This window comes from Lissotriton helveticus, chromosome 8 (genome assembly GCF_964261635.1).
Source record: "Lissotriton helveticus chromosome 8, aLisHel1.1, whole genome shotgun sequence".
Classification (NCBI taxonomy): Eukaryota; Metazoa; Chordata; class Amphibia; order Caudata; family Salamandridae; genus Lissotriton; species Lissotriton helveticus.
Window position 1 is genome coordinate 1,143,483,254 of NC_136069.1, and position 17,567 is coordinate 1,143,500,820.

Genomic DNA, 17,567 nt, shown 5'->3' on the forward strand with positions numbered 1-17,567 from the left:
TGGCTCAGCATTAATCTAAGATGCTTCTATGAATTGAGGCATGGCTTGATCTTGAACATACTCATCCCCTTGTATTGGAATTCCAAATGAAAAGCAATTGTTCATTAGTCAAACAAATGATACAGCTTAGTTTAGGCTTAATATCACTCTAGATGTAAAACAGTAATTATTATGAATTTGAGGCGTGTGTGAAGTGTAGGCTGCAGGTATCACCAATTAAATTCAATTCATTTTAGTCATGAAATGTGAAAAGATGCATAGGCTTAATTTAAGCAAATATATAACAAAAATATAATGTTGTGCCAATTAATAACAACATTCTACGAACAATACGTGCAACCTGCTAAATGCACACAAAAGAACACAATATAATACTGGGTATGATAAAGGGACCCTAAACTCTTTTACAGGACACAAGATTAACTTACAAAGAATACTATATCATAATTACCTAATTATAATTGGTCTGATTGTTATTAACCACTAAAGGTTGCAAGCCTATCCCTGCCTACCATGGATTGCATATCTGGGCTGCAAAACTATTGTTTACGGACTTTATTTACTTTGTCTCTTCATTTCAGTACCAATTTCTGGAGTCAATTGCAGGTTTTCCAGGAAGTGAGTGCAGGTTTCCTCCTGAGGCATCAACAGTTCCAGCCCAATCTTTGGGCTGGTTGGAAGAGGTCTACAGACAAAACACAGAAGAGCGACTACATTCTGCATATGTTAGTCAAGAAGGATATATAGGGCACAATTTGAAAAAACTCTTCAAATGGAACATTTCTGTCAGCACCCTCACAATTTGTTAAAGGGCTTTGTGTCAATTTAACATTGCATGATTTCCGACTTGGTACAGGCTAATGTTCTCCCCTATGGGCTCGATGCTACTTCAACGATAGAGAAGCGGAGGCTTTTCTTGTCACAGCGAATGTGACTAACTAGACATGAATTAAAACTTCACAGCAGCTCCAACTTCCATGGGAAGGTAGGCACAGTGCTTAGAGCCTGTGGGATACGACAGAACTGAACAAGTGAAAACCCCGGTCCATTACCAATATCTTAATGGAAGTGAAATGAAACCAGCTAGAACGTTGCTCATTATCGCTGCGTGGTAGATCTGATAACAAAAATGAAAAAGGAAATGGGTAATTTGTCTTGAAAGTGTTTCTCAGTGCAGAGAAAATCTCAGTCAGTTTGCACTTCTCCGAATGAGCAGCCCCTGTTATCTAGGCCTTTTGCGCATGACAAATAACAGTACCCGTCGAATGGCCAAAAGACGCTCTTTAAGCGACGTCATTGCAAGTATGGTCAACTGAGCCTTGCTCTCCAAAGGCAGCACAGCCAATAGCCACCAACACCACGCCGGACCGTTGGCGTTACTCTGTAGGAGAAAGAAAAACAAATTAAAGGCACAGAAAACTGAAACCTTTATGCATATCAACTATTATTTTGCAACAAAAGATTACTTTAGAACTGTCAATTTGTACATTCACATTAAACATGCAGCTTTACATTTCTTCAAAGACTTGAGAGAAGAGAGAAATAACCATAATTTTCAAGAAGTCAATTAGCTGAACTACTACTGGAAGCAAAGTGACATCGTCGACCCTTTCACTGCCTTGATGATATCCCAGGTTGACTCTCCTCCCCCCCCCCCCTTTCCACCCGTACCCAATCAACAGCCTCTCATTTGCTGTTGATGATGCTGCCTTCATTTCCTGCAACACCACTGGTTGCATAGGCAGTGCCAGGGGTACCAAAGGCCAAGCAATCGGTAGAGCTACAGCATCATCTCTGGCTACCCCGAACTGACGTACATGAATAGACCAGCTAGAGCTTCATTCTGCTATCTTTACTAGGCTGTTGTTCTTAACTTGCACTGGACGACCTAGCCAAACTCTCTGTCCCACCAGTAACTCAGCAATACAAAACAGAGGCACACTACAGTTCTCTTGGCTGCAGTAATGCAAGTCCTGCTCCTAGGTGACAAGCATAGAATGGTTGGAGGATGCATCACCAAAGCAAACAAACAGCACAGAGCACCAAAAGTAAGTCCTGTTGGTCCACTAGTTGCTGTACAGAAACGAGAAAGAGTCGCACCATGTCTGTTAAGTGCACTCCCCCTGTTACTTAACTGGTGCAAGCACACAAAGATGTAGTAGAGACACTCCAGCTACACAGGGATCCTGGGGATTAATCATGTGCATGGAATGCCGTCAGGAACCAGCCAGGTAGGTAGAACGAGAAAGGGAAAAAGCAGCCTAGGAAGTCTTTACACAGTAATACTAATAGGGTTGGTGTTAAAAAAAAAAATAACACACACACACACAGAAATGCGAAGGTCACCAAATGCAGAAGTGATAACTGTAAACCATAGGTCCATTGTTTTAACACGGCACAAAAGGGCAGGGAAGGCCAGATCTGAGAACAAAAGTAACAAGCATTTGCAATGCAATAGGTCTCGCAGCATTCAAGTTTGAGTTATTGGCATTGTATATGACAATGTGTTGCATGAATTGTTTTGCAAACTCTGTATTGGCTGGTGGTGTTTGTGCCCGGTGAAAGCGTGCACTGACGGATGGTGGTGTTTGTGCCCGGTGAAAGCGTGCACGAACAACTTATGGTGTCTTTGCCTGGTGAAAGTGTGCACTGACGGCTGGTGGTGTTTGTGCCTGGTGAAAGGGTGCACTGGTGGCTGGTGGTGTTTGTGCCCGGTGAAAGCGTGCACTGACGGCTGTTGGTGTTTGTGCCTGGTGAAAGGGTGCACTGGCGGCTGGTGGTGTTTGTGCCCGGTGAAAGCGTGCACTGACGGCTGGTGGTGTTTGTGCCTGGTGAAAGCGTGCACCTTCTGACTTATGGTGTCTGTGCCTGTTGAAAGTGTGTACTGACGGCCGGTGGTGTGTATGCCTGATGAAACCATGTACTGATGGCTAGTGGTGTGTGTGTGCCTGTTGAAAGTGTGCACTGATGGCTGATGGTGTGTGTGCATGGTGGAAAAGCGTGCACTGACATGTTTAGAAGTAAAGTGCGCCATACTGCGATTGCTACAATAGTTAATTGTGGATGTGCTAACCATTGATGCGTGCACTGATGGCTGGTGGTGTGTGTGTGCTTGTAGAAAATGTGCACTGATGGCTAATGGTGTGTGTGCCTGGTGGAAGTGTGCACTGCCAGCTAGTGGCGTGTGTGCCCGGTGAAAGCGTGCATTGACGGCTGATGGGGTGTGCCTGGTGAAAGTGTGCACTGACGGTTGGTGGTGTGTGTGTGCGCCTGGTGAAAGCGTGCACCGACGTCTGGTTCTGTGTGCGTGTGGTGGAAGCGTGCATTGATCGCTGGTGTTGTTTAAATAGCAACATACTTGGGTCCAGCATAAAGAGCACTCTTTTTAAACAGGCATTAAGAGTGAGACAGCACACAATGATCCAATGGTAATTACTAGTTGAAGGCAAATCGCATATAGAACATTAGGAACACTGCAATTCTTTACATTGATTCAGACGGTCCTTGCTGCATTCAGGACATTATCAAAAATCAGTCTGTTTCGTGAGAAGTAATACCTTACATCCTAAACAGCTGTTTTAACAGAATGTTCCCGACTTTAAAAAGAGAGATGCCTACAACATTGGCAGGGAGGCAGCATCCTGAATTTAGGTTGTATGAATGTCACTTTATTGTTTAACTGAAAGAAAAAAGCTCAACTATAATAAACTCCTAGCCAACGCTGCAACACCATTCTGCCAGCTAAGCAAGCCGAGTAAGAAGGGATGTGCGGTCTTCACCCGAAGGTGTCAGAGCGAATTCACAATAGAAACAGAACTGATACATGAGAAAATTACTAGTGAACAAAATACAAAGGCAAACGTTACATTACATGAGGCAAAAGTGACAATGATAACAAACCGTGCCTTACACAGTGTGTAAGGCACTTTTTGTTATCTTAGTCTAAGCCTGCCTGATTCTATGAAATGGCGGCAAGACGCGGGACAGGCCTTTATCCTTTTCTTTCACTTTCCGTTCCGCACTTCCGCCGCCGCGTATGCGCGTGCCGCGTGCGTGGGGGGCGTGGGCAGCAGGGCTGGCTGCTGCTGAGTGGTGGTGAGTGGTGGTGAGCAATGCCAGGCAGCCCCAGGGCACGCACAACATCATGCGGGCCAATAAGCAGTAAGCCCCTGTGCGTGGCATATGGGGCGCGGCAGGCAGCGCGCATAGCCAAAGAAGAAGACAAGAGAAGAACAACGAAAACTACGAACTTAACTGCCTTCCAAGTCCAAGACAAAGCAGCCAGGCGTCCAGGCCCGCCCACGCTGAGCTGCCCTGTCCGATTTCCGAATCCGAGTCCGAAGACCAAAGTAAGTCACTCTAAGTCTGTCACTCCGTCTCCGTCTCCGTCACCGACCGGCGGGGCAGGGCTGCTGCTGGCTGCCTGCCTCCAGGCCTGCTGCGTGCACTAATTAGTTGCTTTCCTGTCGCGCATTTGCCTGCTTCTTATTTATGTCCCAACTTGTCACTCGTGTTTGTCCCTCCTATAGAACATGCTTTCTCGCTTCTGTACTTCTTTGCTCCCGGGGCCGCACTCAGTGTTGCTCTCTGTTCTTGCCTGTGTGCCGCTTCCCTCCATATTGGGTTCGCCCTTGCACTCAACCAGCCCCCCAACCCCTGTTGCTTCCTCGCCTGCTCCATTTGCCCTCGGCTGCTGCTGAAGCAAGCAAGCAGGCAAGCCTATATTATAATAGTTACAGTGCGCAACGCACGCCAGGGACGGATGGTAACGGGCCCCGGCCTATAAACATTAATTATGGTGCCGTGGTGCACACGCCCTACCGGCCTGGCCTGAGCCTTTTTAAAATTAATTAAATAGTTGGTAGTGGTACGCACTGGAGGCGGGCCGGGTCTTCATAATTAAAATGGTGCACGGGAGTGGCGGCGCGCAGAGTAGTGCTATTTTTATTTTGTATAGTGGTCATTTTCCTGCAGTTTTGCTCTTTTAGACTACTGTAAATAAAATGCGCTTTTATCAGCCAACGTAACGGTGTTCAATGCATTGGTCTTGTTAAGATGAATAGCTAAAATACTAGATTGTTATTCCATCATGTTTTTAAATGTTCAGCATCACATGCTTACTTTCGTGAGCTTTCTATGTACTTATGACATATGCATCATCGTTATAGTTGCTTCAGTCAAGGAAAAAATGCGTGTCTCTGCATCAGATGTTTGGTGATTAGCAGCTGTCCTAAGCAGGTGTTACAAAAGGAACCTTACATTATTAATCTAGTATGTTTGCACTCCGGAATTTTTCAAGCTAGCTCAGTTGGTTGATGCACCTGTTACAATGATGCAACTGCAACCTAATGGCCACTAGTTTGGAATCAAAGCAAGTTCGGCTCAGCATTTCATCCTCATGCTGAGAAGATGAGCACCATGCCTCGAAATTGTTTGAACACCTTCTGGGGCCTAATCCATTTTTAAAATAAAACGTGTTCTAGCATCACTTCGTAATGGACATACACAGGTGATATTCACGTGGCTCCTTGCTCGTAGTGGGGAGTAGAATCAGGCCAAGCCCCTCTCCTGTGATAACAAAAACAACACTCGCAGGCAACAAAATACACATAAATGAGAGAGCTGGACCAAAAGCAGCAGAGTGCGGATCATCCTTCTCTTGCTCTGTCAGGGTAAGCTGCTGTCTGCTGAGCTACAAATGGGATCACATCTGAAAAGAACCCACCCGAGAGAGGAAGTGTAAACAAACACAGCGCGGTGTAATTTAGATTGATTATTGCAGTGGATTCTCGTGGATCGAAGCGCTCTCTTGTAGTGGGCTCAGGTGCACCAATTATCCCTAGACACCTGCGACTGACCTCTGTCTTTTGGGGTCATGAGACGATGAGAGAGAGGCAATGTGACCTGTCATCACTCAAAGATCTCTAAGCAGTTGCAAGACCTGGCCTCCTTGACGTGTTTTCCTCTGTCTTTTTGTTCTACCACCTGTATTTTTGATGTTATGCTGGACTTCTTTTTTGCTGTTTTATGTACTCCGTACACTTTACCACTGCTAATCAGTGCTCAAGTGCAAATGCTACCTCTGTCATTTTTAATTCTGCTGGGTTCTCCATAATTTGCATATTTGATTTACTGGTAAGTCCCTAGTAAAGTGCACTGTGTGTGCCCAAGGCCTGTAAATCAAATGCATCTAGTGCGCCTGCAGCAGTGATTGTGCCAACCATATAAGCACCCCTGTTAACGTGTCTCCAGCCTACCATTGCACTGCCTTTGAGTACAGTTTTAAACTGCCAAGTCGACCTGGCAAGTGCAGTCTCTTGCCAGGCCCTAAGCCTCCCTTTTACTACATGTTGGACACCCCTAAGGTAGGCCCAAGACACTCCCAGGGGCAGGGTGCAGTGTACGTTAAAGGTGGGACATGTGTAGGTATGTATTACATGTCATGATAGTGAAATACTGCCAATTTCGTTCTTCACTATTGCCAGGACTAGCTCGCCAATAGGATATTATTGGAGCTGCCTTGTATGTTTGCTGACTGGGAACACATTTTAAACCTAGATTGAGGACAGATTCCTCATCCCTTGTCAATACTTTCGTGGATAAATTGACTACTGTCGATGGTGGGATTTCTATGATTTGTAAAAGTTTCTGCGCGCGGGGCGCTGTAGAGTGCGGGGCGCTGTAGAGTGCGGGGCGCTGTAGAGTGCGGGGCGCTGTAGAGTGCGGGGCGCTGTAGAGTGCGGGGCGCTGTAGAGTGCGTGGCGCTGTAGAGTGCGGGGCGCTGCGGGGCGCTGTAGAGCGCGGGGCGCTGCGGGGCGCTGTAGAGCGCGGGGCGCTGTAGAGTGCATGGCGCTGCGGGGCGCTGAGAGCGTGGTGCGCTGTAGAGTGCGTGCGCTGTAGAGTGCGGGGCGCTGTAGAGTGCTGTAGAGTGCGTTGCGCTGTAGAGTGTGGGGCGCTGTAGAGTATGGGGCGCTGCGGGGCGCTGTAGAGTGCGGGGCGCTGTAGAGTGCGGGGTGCTGTAGAGTGCGGTGCGCTGTAGAGTGCATTGCGCTGTAGAGTGCAGGGCGCTGCGGGGCGCTGTGGAGTGCGTGGCGCTGTAGAGTGCAGGGCGCTGCGGGGCGCTGTAGAGTGCGGGGCGCTGTAGAGTGCGGGGCGCTGTAGAGTGCGGGGCGCAGTGCTTGGTGCTGTGGAGTGCGTGGCGCTGTAGAGTGCAGGGCGCTGCGGGGCGCTGTAGAGTGCGGGGCGCTGTAGAGTGCGGGGCACTGTAGAGTGCGGGGCGCTGTAGAGTGCGGGGCGCTGTAGAGTGCGGGGCGCTGTAGAGTGCGCTGTAGAGTGCGGGGCGCTGTAGAGTGCGGGGCGCTGTAGAGTGCGGGGCGCTGCGGGGCGCTGTAGAGTGCAGGGCGCTGCGGGGCGCTGTAGAGTGCGGGGCGCTGTAGAGTGCTGTAGAGCGCGTTGCGCTGTAGAGTGCGGGGCGCTGTAGAGTATGGGGCGCTGCGGTGCGCTGTAGAGTGCGGTGCGCTGCGGGCGCTGTAGAGTGCAGTGCGCTGTAGAGCGCGGTGTAGAGTGCGGAGCGCTGTAGAGTGCGGGGCGCTGTAGAGTGCGGGGCGCTGTAGAGTGCGGGGCGCTGTAGAGTGCGGGGCGCTGTAGAGTGCGGGGCGCTGTAGAGTGCGGGGCGCTGTAGAGCGCTGTCGAGTGCGAGGCGCTGTAGAGTGCGAGGCGCTGTAGAGTGCGGGGCGCTGTAGAGTGCGGGGCGCTGTAGAGTGCGGGGCGCTGTAGAGTGCGTGGGCGCTGTAGAGCACGGGCGCTGTAGAGTGCGGGGCGCTGTAGAGCGTGGGGCGCTGTAGAGCGCGGGGCGCTGTAGAGCGCAGGGCGCTGTAGAGTGCAGGGCGCTGTAGAGTGCAGGGTGCTGCGGGGCGCTGTAGAGCGCGGGGCGCTGTAGAGCGCGGTGCGCTGCGGTGCGCTGTAGAGTGCGGGGCGCTGTAGAGTGCAGGGCGATGTAGAGTGCAGGGCACTGTAGAGTGCTGTAGAGTGCGTTGCGCTGTAGAGTGTGTTGCGCTGTAGAGCGCGTTGCGCTGTAGAGTGCGGGGCGCTGTAGAGTATGGGGCGCTGTGATGCGCTGTAGGCTGCGGTGCGGGCGCTGTAGAGTGCAGTGCGCTGTAGAGTGCGGTGTAGAGTGCGGGGCGCTGTAGAGTGCGGGGCGCTGTAGAGTGCGGGGCGCTGTAGAGCGCTGTCGAGTGCGGGGCGCTGTAGAGTGCGGGGCGCTGTAGAGCGCTGTCGAGTGCGGGGCGCTGTAGAGTGCGGGGCGCTGTAGAGCGCGGGGCGCTGTAGAGCGCGGGGCGCTGTAGAGTGCGGGGCGCTGTGGGGCGCTGTAGAGCGCGGGGCGCTGTCGAGTGCAGGGCGCTGCGGGGCGCTGTAGTGCGCGGGGCGCTGTAGAGCGCGGTGCGCTGTAGAGCGCGGGCGCTGTAGAGTGCGGGCGCTGTAGAGTGCGGGGCGCTGTAGAGTGCGGGGCGCTGTAGAGTGCGGGGCGCTGTAGAGTGCGGGGCGCTGTAGAGTGCGGGGCGCTGCGGGGCACTGTAGAGCGCAGGGCGCTGTCGAGCCCGGGGCGCTGTAGAGTGCAGGGCGCTGTAGAGTGCAGGGCGCTGCGGGGCGCTGTAGAGCGCGGGGCGCTGTAGAGCGCGGTGCGCTGTAGAGCGCGGTGCGCTGTAGAGTGCGGGGCGCTGTCGAGCGCGGGGCGCTGTCGAGCGCGGGGCGCTGTCGAGCGCGGGGCGCTGTAGAGTGCAGGGCGCTGTAGAGTGCAGGGCGCTGCGGGGCGCTGTCGAGCCCGGGGCGCTGTCGAGTGCAGGGCGCTGCGGGGCGCTGTAGAGCGCGGTGCGCTGTAGAGTGCGGTGCGCTGTAGAGTGCGGTGCGCTGTAGAGTGCGGGGCGCTGTAGAGTGCGGGGCGCTGTAGAGTGCGGGGCGCTGTGGGGCGCTGTCGAGCGCGGGGCGCTGTAGAGCGCGGGGCGCTGTAGAGCGCGGGGCGCTGTAGAGTGCGGGGCGCTCTAGAGTGCGGGGCGCTGTAGAGTGCGGGGCGCTGTAGAGTGCAGGGCGCTGCGGGGCGCTGTAGAGCGCGGGGCGCTGTCGAGCCCGGGGCGCTGTCGAGTGCAGGGAGCTGCGGGGCGCTGTAGAGCGCGGTGCGCTGTAGAGTGCGGTGCGCTGTAGAGTGCGGTGCGCTGTAGAGTGCGGCGCGCTGTAGAGTGCGGGGCGCTGTCGAGCGCGGGGCGCTGTAGAGCGCGGGGCGCTGCAGGGCGCTGCGGGGCGCTGTAGAGCGCGGTGCGCTGTAGAGCGCGGTGCGCTGTAGAGCGAGGTGCGCTGTAGAGTGAGGTGCGCTGTAGAGTGCGGGGCGCTGTAGAGTGCGGGGCGCTGTAGAGTGCGGGGCGCTGTAGAGTGCAGTGCTATGTGATGTAGAATACTGTGTGCTGTAGAGTGGTGTACATTGTAGAGTGCTGTATGCCGCAGGGCGTTGTGTGCTGCAGAATGGTGTGTGCTGTAGAATGGTGTGTGTTGTAAAATAGTATGTGCTGCACTGCCCCATAACCAGTAAGAACAAAAACGAAACTTTAAAACTGCAACAAAGTAGCACACTGTAGAAGCCTGTGTAAAACTGAAACTGACGAGGCAGGAGATGGGCTGTGCGCGCCCACGAGCTGAAATCCGAGCTCTGCGCTCGTGCACCCTTTCCTGTCCACATTCTCAATAACGGGCAACATTAGTTGTCGAAGCAGACTGCAACAATGCTTACGCATTGAAGCAGGTCGTGCTTCGACCTAAAAAGGAAATGGGTAATTTGTCTTGAAAATGCTGTTCGGCGCGGAGAAAAATCTCAGTCACGTTTCGCCTCTTCAAACGAGGAGCCCCTGTTATCTAGGCATTTTGCCCATGACAAATATTAGTAACCGTTGAAAGGCCAAAAGACGCTCTTTCATTTAAAGTGAGCGTTACTCTCCAAGCGCAACACAGTCGACCTTTATTTGCACCTCAAAATACTCAGACTATTATTCTAACTAAGATATTTGATGTAGTGGACTCCTAACTCTAAGGAGTAGTGGAGTATATATTTGTATTGTAGTATAAGCACCTCTTAAAAGGGATGTTGTGCGTAGAACAGTACTGCGAGTGAAGTATAAATAAAGGTAGATTACAAGAGTGAAGATACGAATGAGAGTGGTGGGAACATACAGATAGATATATTTATTTGCACAATTAATTAAAATCATTGCAATTCATACAAAAATAGAAGATTAAAATTATGGCAATACATACAAAACTAGAAGATAAAAAGAAGCTTTCAGTGCTCAGTTTAAAAGAAGAAAAAAAACGCAAGTTCATGTCTGACTCGGTGAAGTATCATGGGGGGGTATCTGCCGGTAGCATTAGATTAATCTTAGTCATGAATTTCACAAAGCGGGCGGCCATTTGTGCTGAGTCCCCCTTCATGCATTCCTCTAGTGCTTCATGGCAGGAACGCACATTGAGAATTCTCCAGATGGGACGCAGCCAGAAAGTGCGAAGGGGGAGTAAAGTTCTGCAGATATAAACAACATGGATTACGTTTTCTTCCCCATTGTTGCAATAACGACACTGAGAGGAGATGCCTGCTTTGTACTTCCTTCCATAGTTGTACCCCACCAGAGGGATTAGCCCAAAACGTAGTCTCATTAACTGATGTTTCACTAAAGGGCTCATGGAAGAGGACATGTAGTGTGGAAGGGTTTTTAGGTCATAGAGTTTTGACGCCCAGCAGCAATGGGATAGCTTTTTCACGGATATTGCATCGTGTTCCATTGATAATATTTTGATGGGCTTTGGTGAGAATCCCTATGGGTAGCGAGCTTAACCACAGATCATGGGCTTCTAAAGCGTCCAAACAGAATATTAAAAATGTATTCCAAGAAGTGGTGGGATTGCACAATAGGAAATGAATCTTGCTTTCTTGATCCAGTTTTGAGAAAACAAGCGGAACTCCATGCGGATTTGGGCATGTGAGGTCGAATTGGGTAGGTGAAACACTCTACGAAAACAAACTGATTGCATTCTGTCCAACCAAGTAAACATTTTATCTTTAAAAGTAGTAGCGCCGAAGGCTATTGTTGTTAATAATTTAGCATCTATCACTTTGATTAGTGGAGTGAGGTCAAGGGAGTGAAGAGCATTCTTAGTTCATAGGAAGGCCCCCTCCAGGATACGGGCCACACTTTGCATTGCTGCGATTTGCGGACCAGAACTTCCTCTGTGGTCTATCCAGACTCCAAGATATTTATAAGTTGTGACTACCTCGATGGATCTCCCAGAGATGTACCAGGGACGCTGTCTCACACAGCTTCTTGAGACTATCATCACCTTAGTTTTGGAGACATTGATCTTCAGTGCATTGATTTCACAATATGCTGACCAGGAAGAGAAAAGCCGTTGAAGGCCCACCTGTGTTTGATCAAGTAGGATCGTATCGTCTGCATATTGCATTGACTGGATTTTAACAGATGCGATTCTTGGGGGGGAAAGCATGAGAGCAGGCCAGCCACTCCGGTCGACCTGCAAGATACAAATTAAAAAGTAGAGGAGCCAAAATGCATCCCTGCTTTTAGGCCTTTGTTGGTCGTTATTTTATTGGTTGTAGACCAGCCAGCGGAGATTTTTATTTTGACCCAAGTATCAGAATACAGAGCGATGAGGGCATTCAATAAGGTCGGGGGAATACCATATTTGAACAATTTCTCCCAGAGCTTGGTACGATCAATGCTGTAAAATGCCTTTTGGAAATCGATAAATCCCAAAAACAGCGATTTTTCTTTTGTTGCAAGTGTAACCTCGATCATATGGGCTAAGCAAATCAGATTGTCCTCAATGTGGCAGCCCTTTTGAAAGCCAGTTTGTGCGTAAGGTATAAATTTGTGCTCTTCCACCCAGCTGGTCCGTTCTTGTAGTAAGACGCTTGCATAGGCATTTCCATCAACATCGAGGAGTGCAATCATCCGATAGTTATCACGATTAGATCGCGGACATTTTTGTGGATAGGGACGAGGAGAGCCACGCCACGAATCAGGAATGGAACCACCCATTCTACATGTCTCGAATAGAGGAGCCAGAAGCGCTGCCCACTTATAAGTCGAGACTATGTATACCTTAGTTGGTAGCCCATTTGGGCAAGGGGCCCCTCCTGGCCGCATTCGTTTTATAATAAGGGCAACTTGACTTGGGCTAACCTTAATAGGTGGTGAGCTACCAGCGAGGGGATAAAGAGGGATGGAGCAATAATAGTCACACCAATTATTTTTGCCAAGCTCAACGTAGAGAGTTTTGATGTGGACCTCCCATTCAGAGAGGGGGTGGGGGGGGGGCATTCATTATGGTGGAGGATTGGCCTTGTCAAGTGGCCTTGTTTACCCAATTCCAAAATCTCTTTTGATCTTCTGATTGAATGATTTCATGGGCAAGTGTCCAGCACTGTTCTTCTTTTATCCTTTTATTTTTAAACCTTAGTATCCTATACTCTTTACGGGTGGTCGAAATCTTCCTACGCAGGGACTCATAGTCCAGGCTAGAATATGTGCTTTTACGCAATAAGATATTTCGTTTATTTTTAATACTCTGTATGCTGAGCTTGAGGTCGCTGTGGTGAGGTACAGATGGGCAATAATTGTTTTGAGTATTTAGCACTCTTTACAGATAGATTTTTTTAAGGGCCTCCACTACCTGTTCCCACTGTGGTGGCGTCAGCTGGTTGCTATGCACTAGATTCAAATTTTCCAAAAAGTTGAGCACCTTATCTTTAATTGCCTCTTGTTGGTCCAGAGTCCAGTGTAGTTTTCTAATTGGCTCCAATGTTAAGTCTTTCCCAATTAGGTCGATTTTTGGCCGGAAACTATGCTTTGTTGAAACCTTGCATGTTAAGATTGCATGATCACTTTCCAATGAGGGGGGTTACCACAAATTCCTGAACTAGTTGGAAGTGGGCGACCGAGATCAATATGTAGTCCAGAGTAGCCATTCTGAACAGAGATATATGGGTATAAGCAGCAGGCGAGTCGGATTCCAATCTACAGTTTAGGATACGGAGCCCAAGTTGATTTAAACTTGTGGCCACCTTTGTCCCTTGATTATCCTTTCGCTGGAACTGGCATTGTATGTCGGGAATGGCCCATATTTGGTTATCCAATGAAGTTAGAAGGGAGGGATCCTGTTTTTTCCCCATTAAGTTGGCATTAAAGTATCCCATTATTAGCCATATGTCATTCGGGAAATGTTCGAAAAGATCTCTCATAATGGGAAGAATTTTGTTCAGAGTAGTCTGTCGCCTGGTTTTAGAGGGGTGCAGATAGATAGAGCCAAGGATAATAGTATGTTGTTTGTTGGGTTTTTTCCCAACCCTTGTGGCTCAGCATTAATGAAAATGAAGTCACCTTGCCCTTCATGAATCATGGAGACCTTTAGAGCCAGATTATTCTTAAGAGCAATTAATACGCCTCCTGATGTATGTCCACCGACTTGAGATGTGATTGCACAAAATTCATAAACGGTGTAATCCTCCCAGGTGATACTTTGCACGGATCAGGTTTCTTGCAGAGCAACAATATCATAAGTTTCTTAGAAAGGAGGATGCTACTCTTGCCGCTTTTTCATTGGTTAGTCCTCGGATTTTCCAGGAACAGATACTGAGGTGGGGGCGTTTTCCTCGCCAGTTTTATGACCACTTACGATGTTATGTGCTGCACCCTAAGGCCTGGGAGAGCCAGGACCAGTCTTGGGGATTCTGTTTTAGTACACATTGGCGTGGGCCTCCTATTCTGGATGTTGTTATTTGAAGCGGGTTTTTTTCCAAGGCGCTGTTTGGGAGGCTGCTAATGGGCCACGGAAGGCTGAAGTAGTCAACTGACTGGGTTTAACACTACTTGCCAGGGTTGAGGTGTTGTGGTCCTTCGAGTGATTTGGGACTCTAACCCTTAGAATGACAGGGTATTTGATTTTAGTCATGAGACTGGTGTGGATGCCCCAGTCGTCCAGCCGATCTTTATTCCATAGTAAGGCTGCAGCTATATCTTTACTATGGAAGGTTACTACCGTAGTCTCGTAAACTTGACCCTGTTCGGGGGCAATAAAAGCGATGCTTTCAATGTCTGTGGTTTTTACATTTTCTAGTCCTGGAAGGTGCGAAAATAGATTTAGAAGGTTTCCTCTATTGAGGATGTCCCATTTCCCTTGGGATAGATACTGTGGGTACGTACAGTTTTAACTTTTTGCCTTCTTGTGATAATTGAGTTGTTTCGGCATCAACTGACACGGTTTTATTTTGGTTTGAGAATGATGTATCTGGGTCAACTTTGAGCATCTTGTTCTTGGTTAGGAAATTCCGACATTCTGGTTTGTTCCATTTAAGACAATGCGAGTTGACCTCATAGGTAACCGTTTTCTCATTTATGTTCCCTTGATTGAAATCTTGGCCCTGGTCCAATATTACCATGGTGTTCAAGATGTTCTCGTTTTGTTTCAATTCGGAGCCATCTGTAAGATTAACTTGAATGGCTATTTCCTCTGTGGCTTTCCTTATGTTTTGGGTCTCTTTTAGGTCTATTTCACGTGGGTATCTTTGGTCACTTTGGTTTGCGGCTTCAGGGGGGGCACCCCAACCTGTGGGCTTTCTCGTACCGTGTCTAATAGAGGATCGGTCACATGTTAGGTTTATGGGGTTATCCATGATCTTTTGGGTTTCTCCATAATACTCATTGGGTTCTTTTCTTTCCATACAATTCCCAATTTTCTCCTTTGGGCTCGCCACAATGCCTTGAATAACTTCTGGTTTACATTGGTCCATATTTTGCACAGCGTTTATTTGTACTGGAAGGCGAGTATCTGAGGTTCCTCCTCCATCTGAGTTTTTACTGAGTTCTGGGGTTGTGATTGGATTTCAATCATTATCATCAGGTCTAAGACAGCATAAGAGCGCTCCATTCTTTTTCCTGGCGTTGTTTAATTTCTTTAATCTCTTCTTGTTTTTCCTGGACAGATAATGTTCTTCAGCCGGGGGTACTGTTGTCAACTTAACCGGTGAGAAGGAATGAGACGGGTTATTAGTTCCTGTAGAAGTATTAGATTGGGAGATAAATACTGGAGCGGAGTTTTCTTGATTAAAGTTGTCGGCCCCATCAGTTATACCTTTGTTTGAGGGGGATTCAGAGTCTTGTTTATCGACAATTTTCAAGCATTTAATCTGCTGGTCTTGTGTGGAAGTAGTCCGCTGGTCTATCTGATCAGGGAAGCCATTGCCATGGGACTGAGTTCTTGCTTTTATATTGATCTCTGTTTCCCCTGTTAACTCTAACCTATGAAGTTGTTGTTGGTTTCTTGGAATGGGCCGATAAGGGTGTTGGTTCAACAGGGGATTAGGAGAAGTGGATTTCGGCTTACGTCTACGGGCCTCTTTCTTCAGGTCCTCTATTAATGTGGACATAACTTCTGGTAAGGTTTCTATATTTTTTAATATCGGATTGCAGCTACACTCGCTATTACTTTGGCTTGACACTACATTATTTTGGGCTCTACATACCAGAGAGTTTAGTAGGTCAAGTTTGGTATCAATTTTGGTTATTAGACCAGCTATTAGCTGCAGGATATTTAGTTGGGCATCCAGTTTATCTGCGTGCATATGGGCAGCGCTCGCCATTGAATTCAGGGCTTGGTTGGTATCAAAGAGGAGCATCTCAACCTTGTGCGTGGTGGGGGTGTGACATGTCTCCCTGGCCCGGAGTTCAGAATTTGGAGAATCACTGGTCTTATTTTGACAGTGTGGGGGAGTTAGGTTTGGAATTAGAGAGCTACTGGTTATGGGTATTTGCTTTCTTTTATTAGTTTCATTTGATTTATGTTGTGAGTTTAACTGTAGGTTAAAATCATCTTGACCGGCTCTACTGTTATTTATGGACACTAGAGGAGAGTTAAGTAGAGAGTCCCTTACATGAGTCCGATAAGGGTCTTTCACGTAATGATTTGACATTTGCACATGGGGTACCGGACTTGGAGTCGCGGTGGGTAGTAGGGAAGTCAAACTTGAGCGTTTGAGTGTCTGGCTGACGTGTTCCACTGAGTTATATTTTATTGATTTCAATGGACGATGAGTCCAATAGGCTTATGTGCCGAGATGTGAAGCTTATTGAGCTGGTAGACGAAATCCAAATTGGAGATTCTAGTATAATCTGTGTTCCGGGCTCATGAGTGGGGACAAGGACTTTGTCCTTTCGCAGGTCCGAGAGCAGCCGTTCGGCTGGTTCTTGATTGGCCCCGACTAGCTTCAGTTTGACAGGGGTATTGTCAAGCAGTCTGGGCACACTCCGGGTTAGGCTGTTGTTTTGCAGGTTATCCTGATTATTTTCTTGAGATACTCTTTGCGGAGAGAGAGGAGTGGTTTTTACTGGGGCTAAGAGTCTCCCTTGAATTGTAATCTCTGGGTAGAGATTACCAACATGGGATAGACTTGCCCGTGGCTCTTCACGTTGGATACAGGATTTTGAGGTCTCCAAGCTCATGAGGGGGTTTTCAGGAGTGAGCATTATGGCTTCTTTAATAGGCTGCATGAAATAGTCTCCTATGTCGCCAGTGTCTCTAATATCACAATTATTCCGATCAACTGACTTTGAGGCATGTCCTTGTTGCGTTCTCTTAGGAGATTGTTGTTTTTGTTTTTTTGACAGGTGCATCAGGGTGTTACAAGCCCTGACCGATGTTATCATCACGGGCTCTTCATGCCCTTACGATTTTCCCTCCAGGGTCTGGTTCACTCGTCTTCCTTCTTTGGAATATAACATTTTCGCTTTCTGTCGTTTGGCAGTCTAATGTGGTCGGTGGGAGTTTTGCAACTGTGCAGCGTTTCTTGTTCGCATTTTTTATTGTTTTTTTTTTTGTTGTTTCTCGTGTGCACCTACCTCCTTTCTCCTTTCTTTTTGGGCTTTAAGCTTAGGGCCAAGCAGTAGGCAGTAGATTGAGGGAATGGATCTAAAAACCCAGAGTTTAAATTTTGGGTTAGTTGTGGCCAGCAAGGGTGGTGGGGTAATAGCTCGAAGGGCCCCACCAAATGGCTACACACTCCCGTTTCTCTGCTGCCACTGTACCGTGGCACTACAAAGACTTAGCCCGGAGTTTAAGCCACATTCACTGTTCTTTTACTCCTTGCTTCCTTGCTTCGTTTGCAGGGTTAGGTTGGATCGGTGGTGCAGCTAGTACTCCATTACTCTATCACCCCATTGCACCAAATGATGGAGTCATTACCAGCCTCCAACCAAGTTACCCAGGGGCAGGAGGCTGTGTTCTTGTTTTCCCCCGTCCGGTGTCTGGACCAATGATTTGATGGCCACCACACTCACTGTCAGAGCCCGTGCCTGCCTGGCACTGTGGCTATCTGTGTGTGTGTGTGTGTGGGTGGAGGGAGGGGGGGGGACGGCGGAATTACGTTCAATTCAGCCACTGCACAGCTCTACTGCGAGCCGCACCTTGCCCCGGAGGGTATGAACAGTGTCCTGTGGGATGGCTCAACCAGCGGATTG

The 17,567-nt window shown here is 48.8% G+C and overlaps 1 protein-coding gene across 2 annotated transcripts in view; it reads right to left on the minus strand.

Moving 5' to 3' along the window:
* Positions 1 to 402: 402 nt before the first annotated feature.
* The window catches only part of LONRF2 (LON peptidase N-terminal domain and ring finger 2), a 203,813-nt gene continuing 186,648 nt past the window's right edge, over positions 403 to 17,567 (minus strand). For both annotated transcript variants that reach the window (XM_078658018.1, XM_078658017.1), the window contains exon 12: positions 403 to 1,381. In XM_078658018.1, coding sequence (XP_078514144.1) covers positions 1,223 to 1,381 — 159 coding nt within the window. In that variant the 3' untranslated portion in view covers positions 403 to 1,222. The remainder of the gene's footprint in view (positions 1,382 to 17,567) is intronic.